Source organism: Ambystoma mexicanum, chromosome 2p (assembly GCF_040938575.1).
Source record: "Ambystoma mexicanum isolate Mex_15411 chromosome 2p, UKY_AmexF1_1, whole genome shotgun sequence".
NCBI classification, from domain to species: domain Eukaryota; kingdom Metazoa; phylum Chordata; class Amphibia; order Caudata; family Ambystomatidae; genus Ambystoma; species Ambystoma mexicanum.
The window spans coordinates 772,125,304-772,150,400 of NC_090923.1; the positions used below are offsets into that span (position 1 = coordinate 772,125,304).

The window sequence follows — 25,097 nt, forward strand, 5'->3', positions numbered from 1 at the left end:
TTGCTTTTTATGTAGTTTTCCCCCATTCACACAGCCAGGCTGTCAATCACACAGCAGGGTGGCTGTCCTGGTGGGACAGTCACCTAGCCAATCAAACAGGAGTGCGACTTGGGTTACCAAGGGAACCCATGGCAGGGGTCCTAAAACCCCTCCCAAACATCTTACCTACCCAGACTTTCAGACACCTAAGGAGACCCACCAAAGGTCAGCGAACAAAGGGACCAAACCTGGTTTGGCGCGCAGAGTAATACATGAGAAAGACTTTTACAAAAATAAATGGTGAATAAACACAGCCGGAACCATATAAAAACATATATGGTCCAGTGGGTTTAAGTTCGAAGCTACTAAGATAGCCTAAAACAATACCAAGGCTTTTTAAAATAACTGCGGTAGGAAAAATAGGGTAGTTACCATTGCCACCAGCCAAATCTTAATGAAAAGAAATGAAAGAATGTTCTATGAGAAACAGACAAAAAGGGATGGCTATTAACTCTTTTTATTACTCTATGGAAGATAGTTTGTACTGTGTCTGTGGTTTTAAAAAGACTAATAAAGCCAATGGCATCTTTACAGTTTCTGGCAGACAGTAGTCAGTCCCAGAAAATTGAGTCTTGAGTTGGGAAGTCTAAAAGGAAAACCCTGTATTACTGCACTGAAGCTGCTGTGTAACACACAGTAAAAAGATGATGTCTATGGAATAAGTGAGGCTCCACAGTCTATGAACACAAAAATGTTAAACACACACAGCAAAACACATGTAAGAGTGGAATAAAAGGCTCACACTCTTACCAGGTGAAACAAATAAATCCTAGAAATCCAGCAAAGCTGCTGAGGGGCTCAGTAGGTAAGGGAAATTAGCCATTTTGGAGAATTCTCCCTGACACGGCTCCTTCTGCATCTTGCATCCTTTCTCCCAGGCGTTCACCTCATTCATCCAATCAGCAGCTGGCTGCCACTTTCGGGACAATCTCTCCCTCTCTTCTTTTTTGCCCACTGTTCCCCTTCTAGCCTGCTGCTTCCTCTGCTTTCTAGCCCACTTCTTCTCTTTCTGGTTTACATCCTTGCCCTTCTTTCTGGTCCACCGCCCCCAGCTCTAGCCCATTGCTCCCTCTCCGGTCTCTTGTCCACCGCTATCCCCCTCTGGCCGACTGTTCTACCACATGCTTTCCTACACATGACGCCCCATCTGGCTACCACTCCCACTCACTCTCTTTTCCCTCTCATATTGTGACTATTTCTTAATTTATTTTAAGTATATATTTTGGGCATGTTTCTTAAAAAATGGATCATCTAAAAATAGAGCGCAGGATGTGCTGTTTTTTGATGCTCCTATTTTTTAAATAAGCAGGTCCCCTCATTCTCAAAGGTGACGTGCACATTTCCAGGGGGCTGAGCTGTAGTGCAAATGATCCGGTGGCCAGCCGGCTTGAATATATCAATGTCAGGACCATGCACCTGACATTAAAGTTCTATAGGCTCCCAAAACGCATTTCACTTTGATAGGCCCCTAAAGGGCCTGTAAATATAAAATGCAATCCAAGCTACATATTTATATCCCTGTTCGAGAAATAGAAATGGAAGTCAGACAGCAGCACAGCAGCAGTTCATACTTATATTCTCACACTTAAAAATATGTTATATGATGGGGTCAGGAAAGACCCTGGGCCTCATTCCGAGTATGGAGGTAGTCATGACGCTACTTGCGCCATGACTACCTCCCATACCGGGTCTGACCTGGTCCAATGGGGACTTACCGGTCCATTTCGACCCTGGAGGGACCGGTAAGTCCCCATTGAAAAATCCATTCCCCATTTCCATTTGAGCCCCCATAGGCCTCAATGGGAATGGGGAAGTAGCTAATAACGGTACCGCAATTTGTGTTACCGTTATTAGCTCTCTGGTCCCTTAGTGGCTCCCGCTAAGGGCGCCTGGTAAAACCAGACGCCCATTGCGGGACCCGCGAAGGGACCTTGGAATAGGGCGCAAAGATATTACTGGCACCAATGTCCTTAACGGTGCCCAGTCAGGGCCGGTGCTATCACTAGGCAAGGTTAGGCGCTTGCCTATATGTGTAAACGGTAGAGTGGCAAAATGTTGCTTTAACTCCTCCACACTAACTGTATAATACTAACTCTCTTGCCTGTGATAGCACTGGCCCTGACTGTCTGCAGGCTGAGGCTGACTGGAGCAGCAGCAGACCAGGTGGCGCCGTCACGCTGCAAAGTTTGGGGTCGGGTCAGTGTCATGAGTGGCATGGGCGGGCAGCGCTGGTAATGTCCGGCACATGCGCATTTGCACTCCACATGCCAGGCCATGAACGAAGCACCATACGTGCCTCCTCGAGTCTCGACTGATCATCGGGATGGTCATGGTGTGAGTCTATCAGGGAATGCTGCAGTGCACTGTTCAGCCTGGCTGAGCACCCTGCCCTGAGCCTGTTAACCTGAATTGGTCCACCGTTCTGGACCGTCCATCAGATGTGGTGGCCTGCATATCCTGGCTGGACGCCAGCAGCAGCCTTTTGCTGTGCGGCGCCGGTGTACCAGGCCAGTGAGTACCTGTCACTTAGGCCATCCCATCCTGGAAGCAGCAGCCCCTGCTGTGCTGTGAGAGCAGCCCTGGGGATGGGCCTTGCCTGTACTGGAGCCTGTGCTGAGAACAGTCCGACGTCATGCAGGTGAGGACTCCACACTAATTTTATACTGCCTTGCCTTGATAGGATCAACCCTGCTTCCTTCTCACACTCCCTCCTCCTCTTCAAATCCCCCTAGCAGGAACTGGTAGCTGCGTTAACATGTGTGCTCTGCTGGACTGCGCGTGCAACACTAGAAGACTGACAATGTGCAGATTGCATGCTCGTGTGTGCCCTGTGTCTCTTTCCCACTCCACTACACAAGTCAGTGCAAACACCTTTAAAACATAGTTCAGGTTGCACGCCCATTTGTACCCTTAATCTAAATGCACTGACAATAACAGTGGAAAATAGCACAGAGTGTAGGCAGAGGTGCATGTGTGCAATATATCATGCATTAACTTAGCTCACTTTGTTAACACGCCTGCTGTAGACGCCCTGCCTGTGTGCAGTGCAAACCCTTCCTGTCAACGGCACTGATGCAAGCAGGACCGACTCCACCTTTCAACCTTCCAAGGTCAATCAATAACATGGCTGCCATTTCCATCCTTGGAGCAACATTTGGTCTTGACAGAGCCAGGACCTCAAATAATGTAGCCAGTCCCCCTCCTTTCCTGTCACTCTCTGGCCGGCCCTCTTCCTGCTCCCACCTGTGAGGCGAAAAACCTCAGGGTCATGTTCGACTCCACACTCTCCTTCTCTCCTCACATCTCTGACGTCTCTAAGAAGCCACACTACCAGCTACACCTCCTCAGAGGTATTCTTCCTTTCCTCTCCTTCGTCCAGAAGCTCACTGTCTCCAGAGCTCCGGTTCCCTCTAGGCTGGACTATTTCAACAGCCTCTTTCTAAATCTGCCTGCTTCAACTCTCCGCCCTCTGCAACTCATCCAGAACAGGACTGCAAGACATGTCCTCGGCCTCAAGCCCAGGGATCGTATCTCTCCAGGACTGAAATCACTTCACTCGCTCCCAGTGGCTGAAAGGATTAAGTTCGAAACCCTCTGCATTGTCCACCAGGCCTTCTGGGGCCTGGGGCCTTAATACCTTCAACTCCCTTCCTAAATATCTTCCTTCTTGAGCTCTTTGCTCATCCGCCTCCAACTCCCTCAGGGTCAGTCGCTTCCACAAGCAAAGAGTTGGTGGTAGTTCTCTTTCTTCGGCTGGGGCCTCCCTCTGGAACAGCCTCCCTGCCTCCATGAAACTTGAGGAGAATCATCTCTGGTTCCTTAAACACCCCAAAACCTTTCTCTTTGCTTCTGCTTTTTCTCCTCTTTCCCTTGCTGAATTCCTCGCTGAAACTGAAACTGCACTGGTTACCTGGCCACCCTCTGATCTCGGGCCCAGGTCCCCACCCCTGCCAGTAGCACTCCTGCACTGCCTTCCAGGCAACCCCTGCACTTGGGGACTGTCTTCTGTATCCCTTCAGACCCACTTCCAGCACTTGACACCCGGTGTCTGCACTTACCCATGCACTTGCCACCAGCTGGCCGCACTTTTACCTATTGTTATTTATTCTTTTATTCCATGACTGCACTGTCCCCTCCCCCCGCACTTTTCCCTTCCCCCTTGCACTTGAGTAATCTGAATGACACCTGGCCAAGTAGGATCGTTGTCTTGGTCTTCCCTCTGTTCCCCCTCCCTTGCCTCCTCATGCCTTGAAACACTTGTGTATAGGCCCGTTATAAATGCCATATCATATCATACCACGCTACCCATTTGGGGATTCAGAATATAGCTGTTAAATGCTTCCAGGGGAGCTGGAGGCAAGACATTCACGGAATGCCTCACGTGGAATATATATGGGATGTTTACTGAGACCCTGGAATGCAGGCAACCCCAGTGCCCCTGCAGGTCGCAGAGTCTGCCTGATTCTCAGACATTGTTTTGGTGATTACATCAAATGCGAGGAACATGGACGGGCCGAGTTGCCCCATCTGCCTTCGTGGGACACTTGTGCCCATTTGAGATTGCATGCTAATCCCTATGGCCAGCCATTCCCACCCAATTCCTGCCCAAAACGCATCCACTCCTGGGATGTCTTTGAGCTCGCTTTACTCAAGCCAATAGCTCCATATCGCCTGAGGTCATCTCAGTCAGCCTTCGGCCCCATCAGTCAGGCTGCACCAACGGCAAAAGATGTTTTGAGTAAGTGCAGTTCAATACTGCTCGGTTACAGCTCTGCTCAAGTAGGTCACTTTGAAATACAGTTGTTGCTTAAAAAAGAAAAAGGGGAGCTGGGGGCTGTGAGGGGCTGTGAGGAGTGCCGGCTCATCACACTTCCTCTAGTACTGGAGTGCAAGGTAACCTATTTAAGGGAACATCATGACATTATTTGTACTTATTTTATTGTTTGTTTACACAGCGCTTATACACAGGTGGAGTGCTTCAAAGTGCTTCAAGTCGGGAAAGGAACAAGGAAATACAGTAATCACTCTTAGGCTTTGAAGTTTCCGCGAGATTGACAGAAAAACTAGCATACTCAACCTGACGGCATTTCAACTAGTGCAAGTGCATTAAGTGTTACAGTAGCGACCAAGTTAGGGAGAAGGGACAGAAAAGGGGGCTGGGGGGACAGGACAGTATGCAGTGATTATCATGAATACCAAAAATAATAAATACCATTACAACAACCCTAAAATAACAAATTCTTAAAATATTAATTTTGGAGCAAAAAAACGAAAAGAGGGGTTGGGAGAGGGAATAGTGGTTTTGGGGTTGGGGGAAAAGTATTAAGAACAAACATATGGTGGGGTTTTGGGGCGGAACCCCCCCAAAAAGAATAATGAAGGCATTTGTTATTTGGGAATTCGTTATTATGGTATTTGTTATTATAATATTAGTTATTTTGGATTTGGTATAATTACATGTAACCAACAGCACAGACAAAATAACTAGTCCTGGTACATTTAGGTCATGCATGCAAACTGATGGAGGAGCGAGGAAGGTTGCCATGGAGGAACAAATGAGTCCAGTCCAGCAGGGCCCTGGGTTAAGTGCAGAGAGGTCGCCACGCTCATGGAGCATGATCTGAAAGTGCAGTAATGGTGAACATAGTGCAGTAGCCCGGAGGCAAGTGCAAAAGAATGGAGGGGGAGCCTGGGACCTGTAAGGTTCTGGAGGTGAACCAGGCAACGAGTCAGCAAAACTGAACTATGTTAGTTAGGAGATGGAGGGTGGAGAGAAAAAGAACAGCTTTTAGCAGGGGAGAGGGAGAGAGAAGGAGGAAGAGAAGAGGAAGGTCTTGAGGAGTTTACAGAAATTAAGGTGCTCTGGATCAAGACGGAGAGAGGCAGGGAGGCTGTTCCAGAGGGAGGCACCTGCAGAGGATAGAGATCTACCCCCAAATCTCTGTTTGTGAAAGTGGCTCATCCGCAGAGATTTGGAGGATGACGAGTGGAGGACTCTAGAGAGAGAGTATTTAGGAAGAGAACATTGTAGATAGTGCAGGCCCCAGAAAGCATTGTGGATTATGCAGAGGGTCTCGAACTTGATCCTTGCAGCCACGGGGAGCCAGTGGATGCATTACAGTGCCGGAAAGATGCAGTCCCTGGGCTTGAGTCCAAGGATATGTCTTGCGGTTCTGTTCTGGATGCATTCTAGTGGACAGAGAGTACAGGTAGGAAGATTGAGAAAGAGACTGTTGCAATAGTCCTGCCTAGATAGAACCAGGGCTTGCAAGGTGGTGAGTCTATGGGGGAAAGTGAGAAAAGGCAGAATACCTCTCAGGAGGTGAAGTTGGTGGTGGGACTTTTTAGAGATGTCTGAGATGTGAGAGGAGAAGGAGAATCCTCCTGATGACCCCTAGATGGTTTGCCTCATTGGTAGGTGAGGGCGCAGGGCCTACGAAGGTCGGCCAGTGTGAGAGTGCTAAAGCGGCAGCAGGGGTCCCAATGAGCACAATCTCTGTCTTACTGGCATTCAGGCAAAGATTGTTAGCGGCAAACCAAGACTGACCTGCAGATAGACCATCAGGAATGAGCATGGAGGAGGAGGAGGCCTGAAAGAGATCTGCGTGCCATCCACATAATACTGAAAGTTAGAGGTAAAGGTAGAGATCTTGTTGGCCAAGGGGGCCTGAAAAACCAGGGGGATAGGTTACATCCCTGGGGGACACCACAAGTAGAGAGAGTAATAGAGGAGTTAAAGGACCCAAGGTCCACCTGGGAGGGCCGGTTAGAGAGAAAGGAGGTGAGTCACACCAGGACCTGATCTGTGATGCCCAGGGTATCACGGAGACAGGTGATCAGGATGTTGAGGGTTACCAAATTGAAAACAAAAGAGAGGTTGAGAAGAATGAGGACAGAGGGAGAGTTAGAGTCAAGATTTGAGAGCAGGTCTTCACAGGTGTTCAGAAGAGCATTTTCTGTGCCTCGGGATGCTCTAAAGCCAGACTGATGGTCACTGAGACAACCAACATATTCAGTGTGGAGGGTAAATTGAGTGACAACAAAACAAAAGAAAGCCAGACTGTGTTTACTTTACTTTATCAGCAGCATCAGTCATCAATACAAGCTAAGCATCCCTGTGTACAAGAAGTGTCACACTGACATGAATGCTCCATGCACTTTGAAAGAGGCCCTTTGAATAATAATCCTTTACAAGCGATTAGCTCTCGGTTGCTGTTCCTGGCCATCTCCCGCTGCAAGCATGTGTTCAGCTGATAAACAACTGCATCCAAGAGCCTTCACAAGGCAGCCAGCCTGCCTGGATACAGTGTACCAGCGGCGTGCTAGTGCCCTTGGAGTTTAATGTGAAGAAAGTGCATTGGAATCCATACAGAGCAGAAGACGTGAGCAATGTGTTATGTGAGGGTAATGTAATGGGTTGCAGCAATCAGTAACATTGATGGTTGGGGGTGCCAATCTGACAGTTTGCCTAGGGTGGCTAAATTCCTTGCACTGGCCCTTTGCCCAGTATCCCTTTGCGCCCACCTCGGAATGAGACCCCCTGTCATGCAATGCATAGCCCCTGCGCCTATGCCAAGCAGGCTGATGGGATGTCTTAGTTTTCTAAACATTTAAAAGTGTATCCTGTTTATGAATTCAGGATGCACTATTAAATTAATAGAAACACTCCCTGATTTGCACAAATGTGCAAAGGGGTGAAAAAGAACCTCCTCATGGCTGCATATAAGACGCGCCCATTTACATGTCTTTTGTGGCTAGGGCTGCTCAAAATCAGTTTTGGAACCTTTTAAAAGGGCCTTTTTATTGGTGTTTTTGAACAACAACAGAAATGTCGACCGTGAAATTGCAATAAAAGGGAAGGTCTGATATACGGTCTATCATCTAGAGAGATAAGAACCTGGATAGTTCGTGTTGTGTTTCTATTTTTATTGGGATTCCACTAAAGCTTTGGACACATTGTAGGTTAGAGATCAGGTGGCTGTGTGAAGGGCACAGGAGTCTGCGTAAGAAATTCTGCCAGATATGCTGGCTTAAAATACCTGCACTTTCTGTTTGTGGTACCACATGTGCGTTCACAAATGTATTTCTTGAGACTGACAGGCCAACTCCAGAAGGTGACCTAATCCAAGATTAGAACGTGTAAGAAGGTGAATGTTGTTTGTAACAAAAGTAAAGGGCGTAGGATCAACGGATTTATAAAAGTAAAATATGAGCATCCATTGCCCATAGATGTGGAGGTAATCGATTTTTACGGGTTCATTGTTCTTCTCATTTGATTTACAAAGTAATGCCTTAATGCAGCTGGGATTTTTCAAAAGGGTAAGACTCCCCTAAAAAAGAAACCATTTAATGTGGTTACAAGATCACAATTGGGTGCAGCAGGGTTAGGTTTAGCTGCAGAAGGGTATACGGTGCACATGAAAAACATGCATTCCAGTTAACAAGCATGTTGACATAGGAACAAAACACATATTGACCAACAAATACTTGGAGAGTAAACATGACATGGTGTTGCATAACATGCACAAACAAGGGGGGGTCCTGGGAGTGTCTTTCTACCAGCCTATATCCCGGGTTAGAGTCTCAACCCGAGTCTTTAGCTCACCATCCTTTCACAGAAGATAATTTTCCACTACATATCAGTCTTTGTCCTGCTGAAGGGCAGTCCAGAAATGCCAGGCAATTCTCTTCTGAACAAGAGTACCAACAGCAACCCCAGACACCTGTTTCAGCCTAGTTGGGATGGACATTTGCCTCTCTAAGAACAGTGAGAAAGGGTTCCACTTAACAGTGTTGGAGTGGGGGTGTGGGGCATGTCAAATCCAACAGAGCACAGAATTTCAAAGCAGGGCAGAGCATGGAGAAGCTAGGATAGTACAGCCACATAGTAAAAACATGAATATTCATAGCATAACATAAGAAATTAGAGTGGGGGATTAGTGGTGGGCAATCCTGCCTTCTATCCACAACTGCAACCAGACAGTGCTTTGTTAGAAAATCCAAATCCCTTGACCAATTAATTTTCGAAAAACCATTCAGTGCTGAAACAGTAGTAAATATACCCATTCAATGTCGCTTAATATGTATTCTGAAAAAGAGTCAGTTTAAAAATAAAATGTATTTCCAATATAGCCTAGTCATATGTTTGAGCAAAAGCAATTATTGATTATCTGGTGAACAATTTTTTGTATACCTATATTCAAAATGCATAGTAACATTATATGATATAGTCCAATATCTGAAGCCGTTTCCTTTCAGTCAGTCCAATGTGCAGCGCACGCTGTTCAAATCATGCCACTCACAGTGTACTACGTTCCTAACGAGGAATGAAACATAACTCATATGGTGGTGGCAGATTTTCAAACCCACTCTCAATGGGAGTGAGGTCAAGTTCATTTAGGTCAGTGAGAGATTTTAGGTGGAAGTTCTTGAGGATGGAGGTTAGGAGTAGAAAAAGCTCGGTTTGAGCCAAGGATATTCCTGGACAATTCCGTTTACCTGGAAGGAAACAAAAATGAAAAGTATGAGTGTATATTTATTTTTTGAAGGCCCATCAAATTACCCTATTCTTAACATTCTTATGTCAAGATGTCGCTTGATATTTAAATATAGATTTATAAAAAACCTGCCATTTACCATATCGCTAAAAAGTTATAAGTCAAGGTTCATATTTCAACTTTTTATTGAGCAAATTCTGTGCACGTTTTTCCATGTAAAATAAATAGGGCAAACATAAAGTGCATATAAGATATGAAAATGTAGACGCAAGTAATGCCAAAGTTTTCTATCACCCCGTTTGTGCAAAGGCTATCTAGATGAGGTTACAGGAATGCTCTCTTTCTGAAAGCTTATTTAGCTCAGTAGTCATGTGGGTAGGTGGGATGTTTTGCCTATCTGTTTAGTGTTGCTTGATTCTTTCAGAAGGTTGCTGCCACATTGCAAACTAACTTAGCCTTCATCCTGCAAATGGAGTTTTCAGTGCCTTTTAGGTCCTTGCCATAGTATGTTTGTATGTATTTATTTTATTAATTTTTTTTTATATGTGTCCATACACAATGGGCCTCAATAGGACTCTGGCAGCTGCGGAATGAACGGTGCCAGTAAGGGACTGGCACTGTTCATTCCGGGCTGCCTTATTATGAGGTCTGCTGCGGGTCCCGCTCAGATCACCTGGCCAGACCAGGCGTCCTTATCGGGACCTGCTAGCAGACCAGGATGCTAACAACGGGCCCATCATTAACGGGCCCGTTGTTAGCATCCTCCCCATTCTCATTGAGCCCTACGGGGCTCAAATGAGAATGGAGATTAATTTTTACCGGAGCCTAGAAAAGGGCAATTACCGGGTCCACCAAGGTCGGCATGACCCGGTTATTGTCCTTTTCTGGGCTCCGGTAAAATAATAAGGGCACGGCTACTGCAAGGGTCGTAATGAGGCCCAATGTGTTTCAAGGCGCAACAAGGAGGGGGGCGGGAATGACAAAACAAAATGTTGCTAATTCTTGTGACATTCAGATTGTGCAAGTGCAGTAACAGAAGTGCATGGGAGAGGAGGGAAGTGCTGGACGGTTACAAGGGGTGCCTGGGTAGGCTAGGTGGACACAGAGCTCGGGAAGAAGAGAGTGCAGGGCAGAAGGTCCACGTATTACGAGGAACGTGACTGGAAGGGCTCAAGGGGGGAGGCCCAGCTGGGCTAGTGCAAGGGGCAGGAGGGCAGAAGGGCAAGTACAGGTGGGGTGAGTCAGAGGAGACCAAGCAGAGGGTAGACTGGTCGGGGAGGGCAAGGTGCCTGTAAGAATCTTAAGGAAACAGGTAGCCAATCAAGAGGCAGATGAGGAGCATTAGCTTGAAAGGGAAGGAGGAAGAGATAAGGAGGGTCTTGAGAAGCTTCCAGAACTTAAGGAAATCCGGCTCAAGTCTTAGAGGGGCAGGGAGGCCATTCCAGAGGGAAGCACCTGCGGAGGAGAGAGATCTACCCCCGACTCTCTGCTTGGAGAAGCATCTGATCTGCAGATTGTTGGAACAAGAAGACCTAGGTGTCTAGCAGAGAGGTATTTAGGAAGAGATAATGTACTGGATGTAGTGGAGTCCAAGGCCCCAGAAAGCCTTGTCGATGATGCAGATGGTTTTGAACTTGATTCTCGCAGCAACCGGGAGCCAGTGAAGAGATTTTAAGATTTTAAGGCAGGAGAAATGCGACCAAAAATAAGTAATGCATCCTATTCTGGATTAGTCGAAAGGGGCAAAAGGAGGAGCTAGGCAGGTTGAGGAAGAGGCAGTTATAGTAGTCCAGCCTGGAGAGGACCAGAGCTCTGGAGATATTGAGTTTCTGGGGAAGGTGGAGGAAAAGGAGAATGCTTCTGAGGAGGTGCATTTGAAAGTGGGCCTTCTTAGCAAGGTCTGTGATGTGTGGAAAGAAGGATAGAGAGGTTGAAGATGACACCAAGGTTTCTTGTCTCACATGAGGGTGAGGGGAGGGGCCCTTGGAGGGCAGCCATAGTGTTGGAGGGAAGGAATGAGCTGGGGCACCGGTGAGAAGGATCTCAGTCTTACTTGTATTAAGGCACAGATCATTAGCAGTGCACCATGCCTGGATAGGAGCAGACAGTCTGGAATGAGAGAGGAAGAGGATGAGGCAGAGAAGAGAATCTTGAGCAAGAGTTGTGGGTCATCCTCAAAACACTGAAAGTTAGAAGAGAAGGCAGAGATCAGATGGGCTAGGGATTTGGGGTAGATGTTGAAAAGCCAATGCGAGAGAATAGAGGCCTGTGGGACACCACAAGTCGAGAATGAGATGGAGGAGTGCAAAGGGCCCAGTTAATCCTGTGAGGCTGGTTCAGAGACGAATGAGGTCAGCCAGCCCAGAGACAGGTCTGTGATGCCAAGGTTACCACGCTGTCGATTTATAAGGGTGGCATGATAGACCATAACAAAGGCAGAGGAAAGGTCAAGAAGGATCAAGACGGAAGAAGAGTTGGAATCAAGATTAGGGAACAAGTCTTCACAGGCGTTCAGAAATGCAGTTTCCGTGCCTCTGGCTCCGGCAGCTCTGAAGCCAGACTGTTGGTTGTAGACAGACAGCTTGCACTAAAGCAAGTAAAAAAAGAGATGACAGAAAACCAATGTTGTCAATCAGGCCCAGGAGGAGTCACGAGCAAGGGAGCTGAGCAGCGAGAGACAAATAGCTGCAGACGAGACACCCGAGAAGCAGCAATGGTATCCCTTGCAGGTTTTAAGGAAGAAGCCCTAACTGAAGGCTCACCAAGCAGAAGATCAGTAACGCGAGGAAGGCATCCAGCGTGGTCTTGGAGAGACCTGATGAATGTGAGATGCCAGAGGCTGTGGAAGCCCCAGAGCGTCCCAGAAGACCACAGAAGCTCAAAAAGGACAGAACAGACATAGGGCTGTGGCCAACATCTGCATGGATCAGAGTATCAAACACTCCATGCAGGGACAGGCAAGAAGGCCCATAAGAAAGTGAACCCAGTGGGAGTAACCCAGAGAAGGGAATTTGCAAATAGGGGTCAGCAGTAAGACCCTATACTGAAACTGAGAATTAAGGAGAGAGATTGAGGACATCTTTCTTATCTGAGTTGGCAAGAGGATACATGGAACAGCAAAGAAGGGGCAGACACCCCCATAAACAAGAATGCATAGGGTAACAGAGAAAAACGAACACTTAGCAAGTTAGCAAACCAACCAGCATAGCTTTGGGCAGAAGAGAAGACCTTAATTACCTCGTGTTTTTGTAAACTGTAAAATCAAGTCTGAGGAAGACCAGGGGAACGGAGACATTGCCCCTGGTGTTGGTGGACACTGAAACCAAACAGAAGGAAAGCCTAGGCAATGGAGATATTCCTCCAGGTTAAGGGAATTACAGTGAAAAGAGTATACCAGGAGAAGGGAAACATTATCTTGGAAGTGTCAAGCCTGCAGAACTGTGGTGTGTGAAACCCATATACCAGGAGAGAGGAGGAGATCTCCTGATAGTGTTAAGATTGCAGAAAATGGCCAAGAGACCTGGGGAAGGATGTCATTCCCAAAGTTGAAGAAAAGCTACATTCAAGGGGAGGGGAGTCACCTCTTTGATTACCAGGAAGACTGCATATAAAGTCTTGCGACCAAGGAAAGGGCGGAACAAGTACTGTGTTGTGAGATAAAGTGATCCAAGGAGAAGGGAGTCATTTCCCCTAGAGTGAAGTGAACTTTCTGATATAAAAGTGTTATACGATTAGAAATCCTTTGTTGTAGAATACTGTGGCCAGTCATTCCCCCTGTGAAGACCCTATAAAAAGAACAAGGCTACCCAGTTCATTCTCTTGTATCAAGAACATTGAAGAAGCAAATACACCCTTATTGACATGCTGTCTAGCTTCTTCCATTTCAAGTTTGGACATCTCCATATTTGAATTTGATGGATTTCAGAAAAGATAACTTTGCAGCTGGAAACAGTTCCATTTGGCTTTTCAACATGTCCTGTATGGCAAACTGCAAAGATCCTGCAGTCATATAGCCCAAACTGTTGCCTCCACAATGCACAATAATGATATCTGGACATTTAAGTTGAGAGATACTCTCACAGAATGGTAACCAAGTCACCCACTTTAATCCACAATCTGCATACCACAAAACTTTCACTTCTTCCGATCCAATAGTAGCAGAGATGCCATGATCCTTCAGTGAATGGATTCAAGAATTTCCCACAATACAAACACTCTGCTTCTTCATAGCCATAGCCATCTTCACTACCACAACACACTTGCTATCCTGTACTCCTGTACACTTCAACTCCTCCTCCACAACATCCAAAATCTGATTGGCTAGTCCCGTGATATCATCTTTCCATGCCAGGCATCCTTAATAGACCAAGTTGCTGATGTCATGTGTATTAGTCCTTGCAGTGCACAGTGGTAGCGTGAGTTATGGTTGCGTAGCGTACCATTACTTGTGAATTTCTGGGGGTTTTAGGTTTTACCTGTAACCATAACGTTCCTGTAGCAACGTTTTTCCATTGAATTTCATAGGTTTTGTAGTGGAGCAACTTAACCATAACGTCCCTTTAACAAGGTTTTTTGCTAGTGAATTTCATAGGTTTTTAGTAGGGCACTTTAAGCATAACGTTGCTTTAGGGTCGTTTTTTAGTAAAGGGAAAAGGTTTTTAGTACTTGGTTGGCGGATGTGCAATTACACGGTGAAGTGGGAGAATGGAAGAACAGACTCCCGCCCTTCCCCTCTCGCGCTTGGCCTAGAGGATCACGGCCTAGACACCCGCCACGAGAGGAGTTTGCCTATCTACCAGACGACCAAATACCCTGGTACAGGAACATACGGATGTGCCCACCTACCTGCCCAGCAGCCCGCCCTGTCCATGCCGACACCTGCGGCATGGATCAACTCGACTAAACCTACACGACGTTAGAGATGCCATGACGACCTAGCCAACGGTCAGCACACCTGTGCACACATGCACACCGGACACTCCCACACCAATCCACACGAAGAACATACTCAGTGCTATGACATAGGCGACAGACATACCCACGGACGTGCATCTTTATTATTTTCCACATAGGCTCTCAAAATGCAGAAACGCAAGACGCATAATGAACTTATCTAAAAAGGCTTGCTCACGCTTCTTCTAAGAACCATGTACCATAATGAAGAATATAACGGAGACACGATACTGAGGATAGAGCAATATGATACCGTAACCTAAAGCGCTCTGCATCAAACGGTTCCACCTATGCACCAGGCCCAAGTAGGCCGCAAGCAAAAGCTTCCATGAACATTGAATAAGCAAGAGCTCGGTTGCTGACCCTGCAGAATGAGCCCGGCGAAAGCACACAGCCAAGGGCATGATGTTGCAATCTCGCACGCCGCAAGCCGACGCCAAGGTCGCACCTGCAAGATAAACCAGGCACACAGTGGGAAAAACAATATTAATTGTGCTGAATTCTGCCTCAAACACGGTCCCACCTCACGTGACAAAGCCAAACCTGACAGGATGCCAAGCCCAGGAGGAAGGAGACGCCTGAATCCCACGTTTCAAGACACAGGCAGATACAATTAAAAGACTCATTGGACATCTGCAGCAGTGGGAGTAGTCGACCTCCCAACATATGAATAAATCCTCACATTGTTTACACCTACCCATAATAAAACATTGTTGCAAATTACAGGTGCACCGCGAGCTGGGAACAGACTGGGAGGCTCGCGAGTGGACGAATCAGAACATGGGGCTCTTATCACTGACGCCATTAACATTGACCAATCCTCAGAGGTCTTCATGTAACAATTTTCATGTATCAAATTGAAGGGACAGCCCAAGTATATCACCTGACTAACCCTCAACCACTAACACCGTTCTCTATATGTATGCTATACTAACCCTACCACTCAAGTAACCAATCCAGAGTGGAAATAGGTTTTTTGCTAAACTTTGTAAGATGACGCAAGTAGCGCGTCATACTAAGGTAAAAAGGGCCTGCGAGCCCCACGATTGTGTGTGTGTCAGGACGGACGCGTACGATCCTTGACCCATCCCTGCCGGTTTGTCTAATAAACAGCAGAGTCAACTTGCTTCTTGCGTGTGTCTCATACTCTATCTCTTTTGGGATATACGGGAGGAGTTGGGGCCTCCCTGCCCAGAGGTCTACGGACGGCCCGGCCGACCCCAGCAGAATTTCCCCCCGACAAGTTGGAGGCACTGCTGAGATCTGTTTAAGATCTGCTTTTTTATTTTTATTTTTTTCCAGGTACTCCCGTTGCGATTAGGCCCGGCGGCGCGGCCCCCTCTGCCGTTGCACCCTTCTGAGGACTACAGGAACATCGCGGAACTGCGAGAAGACCGGACAGCGCAATCCGGATATTGGCCTTCGGGAGCCGGTTGAGAAGTATCCCGACCGCGGTTGGCGAGTGTCCAGACGTGGTCCAGACGAGGGGAGGTGGCGAGCCGCTTGGAGGGGTGCATGCAGTCGAGCGGCCCCGCATCAAGAGAACTTGGTGAGCATGCCACGCACAACAAGCAATGTGAAATTGTGAGGGAGGGGGGAGGAATTAAATACGGGAGGTGGGAGGTGTTGCACAGGTGCGCAGCGAAGGTTTGACAATTTAGTGTTGGCAATGAAATGAATGGTAGCCGAACGAGTGCGAGAGCAGTCGGCTACGTTACGCGAGAGAGGGGGGTTGAGCACGAAAACATCACGTGCGGCCGCTCGTAGACACTGATTGGCCTAGGTCGCGACTACGTGTAAGGGTGTGTGTGTGTGGTTTCCTACGATTTGGCATTTATTGATCAATGAGTAGATGAGGATCCCTATTGTTCGAGCAAGAAACTCGATAGGTAGATGACGTTTCCCTGTAGGCGGTAGCTAGTTAGTTGCCCAATACGGAAGATAATTGGCTGGTTAAGCCCTCCTGTCGAGGGGCGTATCACACGCGAGGCGACGCAGCGTGCGCAGTCCGATTATATTATTGATTAACTTGTTCCAGGAGTGACAGGAAGACCGCTGTGAGGTTAACGGGGGTAGATTACAAGTGTATTTTGGACTTAAAGAATATATGAAGAACTTACCAGTAGCTCGAAGAGATCGGTGACGTCACCAGTAGGGCTTTCATAGGATATCCCGAGCACAAGGCATCTTTCTTTCTGAGAGTGGTGGGGAAGAGAACTGTGGTAAGGGAGTGGAAACGGAGATAAACGGTAATGAGTTGATCGGGGAAAGGTGAAACGGGGGACGTGGCTGCGCACAGAGAATGCCGGCCACGGCAGTTGTAGAAGAGGGAGGAGGAGCAAGTGACAATAGGGCGGCAGTATAAGAATGTCACAAGGGGCACGCAGCCGCAGGGGGCTGCGTGCGCCTCGGCCGCAGCGGGCTGTAAGGGTGTTGTGTAAAGGAAGAAAGAAAGAAGAAAATATACAAATGTAAATACTATATTTTAATAATTTTCCTTAGCGGACTATCGCACGTCCCCAAACTTACGGGGCCAGGTAAAGATATAAGGCTGTATATTGTAAACTGCTAGTGAGATAACCGCTACCAAATAGGGGAAGGGTAACAAGTGGGGCGCTACTATGTCACACGGGACAGGATCGGGAGGGTGGGGGAACACCCTCACTACCCCACTACAACACATATGTACCACACTGTCACCCCATAGGGAGAAACTGATCAAGTATAGCATAGAATGGACACAGGGGACGGACAACAAAATGATAACACCATGGCCGCCTAATGGTAGCTTCGATCCATATACCCAACATTCACTATTAAACCATCTGCATAATACATACAAAGGGAAGAAGTTGACAAACCACGTGGAGGTGTTTAACTTATGGAGGATGTTCCAAGGGACCCGACCAGGACCAAATGGAATGTTCACTGTGGGGGAAATACCGGAAGAAAAAGAGATTAAGGAGGAAGGAGAGAATGGGAAAAAGGGGAGTGAAGACCCAAAGAACACGGGGAACGGACAAGAGGGAGGAGAAAAGAATAATAACTCAAAAGAAAATGAAATAAAAAAGGAACAGAGCAACGATATACCCCTAGCAAAGGTAGTGAAAACAGAGGGAGGGGGGTTGTACCCTTTAAGAGAATTAGGAGAAATAGAAAGAGGACAGTTAAGGGCAGCTGAGGGGTACTCGAACCCGGCATACAGCCCGCCAACATGTGTGGCTCATAGGAAGATGCCAGCAGGGGAGGGGAGGACTGGAGAAGAACAAACTGTGGAAATAGGACATGATGAGTGGGTAGCTGCGCAGATACTATTAAAATTACGAGGTTCATTAACAGGAGAAGAGAAGGAGGTAGTAAGGAAAGTAGACGAGGATAATACCAGGGAGAGTGGAATGAGAGGGGAAGAGCTGTAACGACAAAAGGAAGAGATTTTGGAGGAACGACTAGCAGAGTTAAGGGATGAGCAGAATGAACTGATAAAACAGCTCGAGAGGGAGGAAAGAGAGAGAGCGAGGGAAAGGAAAGAAGGTAAGAACGAATTGGAAAAAATAAGGGAACGAACTGAGGAACAAAGGAGAGAAGCTGAAAGGGTAAAAGCAGCAGCAGAAAGGGTATCAAGAGCAGTACTACGAGAGAGGAAAAAGGAAGAAGAAGAGAAAGAAAAAGAAATGACAATGTGGAAGAAGAGATTACTATCAGAAACGACTAGGAAATACGAAGAAGGGAGGGTGATAGAGAGTATATTAGAAAGGGAGAGGGTGAGATGGGAAAGGAAGAAAGAGAATGAAAGGATATTGGAAAAAATGAGTAGTGAAGTAATAGAGGAATTAAAAAGGAAAAGGGAGGAAATTGGTAGAGAGATGGAGGAGAGAAATGAAGGGGAAAGAGAAGGTAGGAGAGGGGAGAGTGAAGTAAGGGGGTATGTATATAGAGACACAGAAGTAGCAACAACATCAGCGCAGAGGGGAGCGGTTGGTAAAGGAGAAAAGGGAGAACCGGACCTAATAGACTTAAAAACAGTAACAATCAAGGGGAAAAAGGCAGAGTGGGGACTGCCATTTACGAATGACTTTTGTAGTGAGGAAGAAGAAGGAATGGAGAAGGAAGGAAGACACAGTGAAAGGGAAAGCCTACATAAACTATACACCACCCGGACCAACACAGACTCACCATGGATCTGTAGGAGAAAGGGTGAACTGGAGAGAAGTGAGGAGGAAGAGCAAGGAATAGCGGAAAGACAGACACATGAAGCCACACCGTCACCATCACACCCTCTCCCATCCCACCCTACATGCTAAACCACCTCACGCTCATTACGTACAATCAAACTTGCGCCCTTCACAAACGATCTGACACCCTATGCAGGTCGGCTTAGAGACCTCCCTAGACGCAGGCAGGAAGGACGAATACACACGCCCACATTAAATACAGGAAATGATGGAAGAAGGGGAAAAGATGGAGAAGAAAGAGTTACGAACAGGGGAGATACGAATGAAATTGACGATGTAGGAGAGAGGGAAGAAGAGGAGGGGTGTGAGGACTCGATTTTATGGGACCCAAGGGGTAAAACGAGACACAACTTAATGCCACTTCTGGAGAGGGGAGGGGTTAGACCGCAGTACGTCCCTTGGAAGCATACAGACAAAGAAAATATAAAGTGCAGGCTCCCATCATTAAGTGGAGGTGCGGGTAAATGGATATATGAAATGGAAAAACACACCGCAGGACAGAAACTGGCAGTGGGAGATGTAAAGGGCCTTCTAATATCGATATTAGGGGATGCAGCGGATGACATTTGGAAGAGAGCGGGATTCCCTGGGGTAACAATAGCAAACACATCGCATGATGGGGCACCATTCGCAAACTGCAGACATGCACTATGGCAGGCACTGAGGGTACAGTACCCAGACACATCAGACATAGGAGCAATTACCTCACGCAAGATGCGTGAGAACGAAGATCCTGTTGATTATATCCAGGAAATCCAAGAGAAGTGGCGCATGGAAACTAGAGAACAATGGGACAAAACACCAGCAATATTTTATCATATACTAGTACAAGGGCTCCCAGAAGGAGTTCAGAAACAACTGAAGAAAGTAGTGGGAATGGAAGCAAAAGCATGGCCAGAAATACAACTGACAATAGTGCATCATTCAGGACATGGCAAGGAAAAATGAAACAAAAGGAAGAGGACAGAAAAACGGAAGAGGCTAAACTAGTACAGAAAAAACTTACTAAATACACAATGGAAGGGGCACTAATAACTACACCTACAACAATGACCCAAAGCCCCACACAAGTAGTGGCTGCACAAGATCCCTCCCAAATACCACCTTCACAGACTATAACACAACAGGTGCCGCCACTCCAACCATACACGACCAACATGGGAGGAGGATACTCAATGCCAGGAGCTGGGTATTATAATTACAACAGTGGAAGAGGAGGAATTATGAGAGGGAGAGGATACGGATATAACACACAACAGCAGGTGGGAGGACTTAGAAATTCCTACCCCACCGGACAACCAGTATACCAGGACAACACAGGAAGCTTTCCATGGCAGAGTAGGGAACCACCGGTGTGTTGGAGTTGTGGGTTAGTAGGGCACATATCACGCACGTGTAGAGTAAGACCAGGAACACCATCATGGAGTGAACAGGGACAACCAAGGCCCACACAGGAACAGCAGGGCATACAGCAACAGCAGACGTTGCAACAAGGAAATGAACAGCAACAACTAATAACACAACAACAGCCACAGACATATTCACTGCCGCAACAACAGGTAGCGATAACACAACAACCCCAAGCACAACAAACACAACTGGGTAGGGTGACGGTCCTGGGACACAACCCTTACACAGGAAATGGTCAATCGTTGTACCCTCAATAGGACAGCCCACAGACGGCCTTGGTGTGTCCCATCCTGTCAGTAACACCTAATAGTGCGGAGGAACCACGCATAGAGGTAACGATAGGTGACAAAAAATTATCATTCCTTGTTGACACCGGGGCGACCCGGTCTTGCATAAGGGAAGGTAAATTTAAGATGTCGGGCGAAGCCATGAACACCCAAGGATTCTCTGGGGCTAGAGGGTTGGTTCCCTTTACTGATAACATTCCTTTATCTATAGGAGATTATGACATGTCAGTCCCACTTTTATATTATAGTGCCTCACCAGTAAATATACTGGGGAGAGACATCATGAACAGGTTGAATATGACGATCTCCTTTACGGAGGACGGCATCATTTGCTCTACTCCAGGAATTAACATTCTCACAGCACGACAGATTATGCAAGCATACTGCGGACAGACAGCGATTATGGCTGAGCCAGTAGATGGTAAACTATTCCAGTACGGGACAGACATGGCATTTGCATGGATGCCAGGGATAGAGGGAAAGATATGCAGGAGGCCAGCCGCCTATTTGTTCAGACCAGAAACACCAGTCAATGAATCAGAAGGAAAGGTGGTTCCAGTGGACATTGAGAGCATTATAGCAACAGCTGATTACATTGTGGTACATGCCCAAGACAGAGAAGGAAGAGCATGGAGGGCAGTGATAGCACTAGCAGAAGGATGTAGACTCACCCAGGTGTCAGATGAGGAGCTGTTCTCAGAAGAAAAGGAGGAAGGTGAAATGGTGTTTATGATGAGTGTGGAAATATGGCTAAGAGTGGCGTACAAACAAGTGGCACAGAAAATTGCAATGGCACTTGAGACACCCACATCCACCCCAGTTCCCTTCTTTGAGGAGGATATGACAAAAGTACCCACATCATTATGGACTACCGGCCCCTATGACGTGGGGTGCATAAAAAATATAGGGGGAGTAAGGATAAAATTGAAGAAAGGTGCAATACTCCCCAGAGTGAAACAGTACCCACTATCAAAAGAGGCAGATGAGGGCATATATGAAACCATAACGGCCCTTATAAATAATGGCATATTGGTCCCCTCAGAATCACCATGTAACACGGCTGTATACCCAGTGCGCAAGGCTAGAGGGGGGTCTTGGCGCTTCATACAGGATCTCAGGCCCTTGAACAACATAGTAGAAGCAGAATACCCCATAGCCGCAAACCCGGCCACAATATTGTGTGGCATTCCGGCAGAAGCATCACGATTTACAGTGATCGACCTTAAAAATGCTTTTTTCTCAATACCATTGCACCCAGACGCACAAGATCTGACAAGCTTTACTTAAAGAAACACAAAGTGGAAACACACCAGATTGCCACAAGGGTACTGCGAATCACCCTCAATATTCAACAGAGTAATGCAGATGGATTTGGGTAACATTGAAGTGGAAAGCACAGTGTTGCAGTATGTCGACGACATAATAATTTGCAGTACAAACGAAAGAACATGCAGAGAGGACTCATTAAAGATGCTGACAATATTGGCTGAAAAAGGTTACAAGGTAGACATGGAAAAGTTACAGTACTGTCAAGAACAGGTACTTTACATTGGTCAGCTCATATCCCAACATGGAAGAAAGATTGCACCACAAAGAGCACAGGCCATTTCAAAAACGCCAGTGCCACAAACAGTGAGGGAACTGCAGCAGTTCCTGGGTCTGTGCAACTACTGTAGAGCATGGGTATTTGATTACAGCTCATACATAGGACCCCTGCTTGAGGCGTTAAAGGAAGCTAATAAAGGGGAGAAAAAGTTGGGGTGGACAATGGAAATGAAAGAGGCTTTTGATGAACTGAAAGATGCGATATCAACTGCTCCGGTACTGGCAACCCCAGACTATGAGCGACAATTCTTTATATTTTCACATTGCGACTCAGCAGTAATGAAAGCGGTGTTGGCTCAAAAAACAAGCATGGGCTACAAACCAGTAGCATTTTACAGCGGCCACTTAGATCCTGTGATGTTAGGTCATTTCCCTTGCGAACAAGGTCTCGCCGCAGCTGCTTTTGCGGTAGAGAAAGCATCAGCAATCACCATGGGGTACCCAACCACACTGTTTGCTGTTTGTGGAACATGCACTATTTGCAATATTGAATAAACCTAAGTCCACCCTAACCACGCAAAGGGCATCAGGTTATGAGATCATCTTATCCAGAGCTGAACTATCAGCACGGTCAACCCTGCAAGGTTCCTAGCAGAAGTACTTGAGGAAGGTGATTATGCACACGATTGTACGCAAATCACTGAAATGTACTCATGTACTAGAAAGATTGAAGAGAACGCACTAGAGGGAGGTGAGCTCCTGTTCATTGTTGGGTCATCAACTATCGACCAAAGGGATGGTATAAGGAGGACTGGGGCAGCAATGGTAAAAATGATGGAGGTACCAGTGTGTGTGGCAATGAAATGTGTACAACTACCACAGCATTATTCCGCTCAGGCAGCAGAATTAATTGCACTAATCTTGGCGTTGAAGGAAAGCTTTGACAAACGAGTGACCATATATTCCGACAGTGCATATGTTACGTCCACTGTCCACTCAGGGCTGTCGAAATGGAGAAGAAGAGGGTTTAGGAGAGCTGATGGCACTCCAGTGCAACATGCCCTCCTATTGGCTGAACTAATTGAAGCAATAAATGACCCCCAATAATTAGCCTTGGTCAAATGCACCACACACACCAATGGTGAAGACCACATTTCAAAAGGGAATGCAGCAGCGGACGCACATGCGTAGTATACTGCATATTTTGGTGAGATATGGAACCCCCCAGAGTCAGAGAGAGGGAGAGGGAGGGGAATGGCTAAGGAGATGTTGATAAGAGAAGGGTACACCCATCTCCCAGCCACACAGATAATGGATCTACAAGCGGCTGCACCAATGGCAGAAAAAGAATTATGGGTAAAAAGAGGATGCACAATGTCACCAACTGACGCACCATGGCGCCAGGGTGACACTGGAAAGATTGTAATACCACTGGCACTATTGAACACTGCCCTGAGCCAACTACACCACCCAGCCCACACAGGCAAGGAAGTAATTGCAGCACGAATTAGGGAAGACTGGTTCTGCCCTGAGTTAAATTCTCATGTGTCATATTTTATCAGCAATTGTCTCACATGTCAACAGTTTACGGCCGGTCACACTCTGAAGGTGATAAGAGGTACTATGCCACGGCCAGAGGGACCCTTCCGACATCTCCATATTGACTATGTTGATATGATCAACGTATGTCAAGGAAATAGGTATATGATTGTAGTAGTATGCCCATTCTCAAGGTGGATTGAAGCAGGGCCCTGTTCACACCCAGATGCATTCAGAGCAGCTAAATTCCTAGTGAGGGAGGTCTTCCACAGGTGGGGAGTGTGCGAGGTACTGCGGTCAGATAATGGCCCACATTTCGCAAACGAAATGTTCCAGCACATCACATCCTTACTGAATATCAAGCACAAATTTGCATGTGCATACCACCCACAGGCCAACGGTGTATGTGAACGCCTGAATGGCCTATTAAAGGAGGCAATTGCAAAAATACAGCAAACAACAAAGAAGAGTTGGTTGTATTGCCTTCCACTAGCCCTATTTGAGCTAAGGAATAGACCAGGTTCCGACCACCACCTCACCCCTCACGAGGTGGTTACCGGACGCCAAATGCGCCTTCCCCTAACGCCAACATCAAGAGCATTTACCGACCACGAGAGTACTGCAAATGTCCTTGGTGATGAAATGTACCAATATGTGTCTTCTTTGATTACTAGTTTAGTGTTTGTGTCGCAACAGCTCGAGCGCACGCGGGGCGGGTCTAACAGCGATCAACAAGAAGACGCGGATAAAGAATTGGAAAAGGAAAGACTGTGCAAAGTTGCTAAAGGTGACCACGTACTACTTCGCAATTTCAACAGAAAGTGGAACAGCCCACGCTTCACTGGTCCCCATCTGGTAGAGGAGGTATCAACGAGAGCAGTAAAGCTACAGGACAAACGTGCCTGGAACCACCTACACGACGTAAAGATCTACAAACTCCAGACCCGCCCCAGCGACACCGACAGGGCCACTGGAAGAACAACAACAGCGTCACCAACGGAGGAAGAGACTTCTACCACAACTAACGGCCTAAGTGTCCCCATACCCTGCCACCCCTCAGATTCCCCAGAGACAACTACTAGAAAAGAAAGGGGTGATCCCCATACCGCCCACCCCATGGTTACACGATTAAAGAGTAAAGAGACCTCCGCCAGTTGAGCCCCAAGCCCTCTGCCCATTGACCCCCTACCCACTGTAGTAATAACTGAACTGAAGGACATTGTCGTGCACATATACACATGTAAACACCTGAATGTTCTCTTTCTTTTCTCTCGCACATGCAGGTACAGCGTATTATTGTACTACTAAGAAAGTAGATAACTAACCAATTCACTGCCCAAGAGTAGATGGTACCCTCAGACGATAATTACCTGGAAGAATTGTCACACCAATTTGTATATGAAATAAAAAGGCCAACGTACCTGAAAAGAAGGAGGGTACGTGTCTACTACACAGCATTCCTCTTGGCCATAGAACATTCAATGCCCCACCTCCAACCATACTTGCCTGCCCTAAGAGATAGATCGCTTAGATTGGCGTAGGAACAGGTCTTTGCCTGGGCACTGAATGACTACTTGATAGGGAGAGCTTAAAAA

The 25,097-nt window shown here is 47.0% G+C and overlaps 1 protein-coding gene across 1 annotated transcript in view; it reads right to left on the reverse strand.

Moving 5' to 3' along the window:
- Window positions 1-7,120: 7,120 nt before the first annotated feature.
- LOC138566777 (cytochrome P450 2G1-like) overlaps window positions 7,121-25,097 on the reverse strand; it is a 772,909-nt gene continuing 754,932 nt past the window's right edge. Inside the window, exon 9 of the mRNA XM_069644428.1 lies at window positions 7,121-9,537. Coding sequence (XP_069500529.1) covers window positions 9,356-9,537 — 182 coding nt within the window. The 3' untranslated portion in view covers window positions 7,121-9,355. The remainder of the gene's footprint in view (window positions 9,538-25,097) is intronic.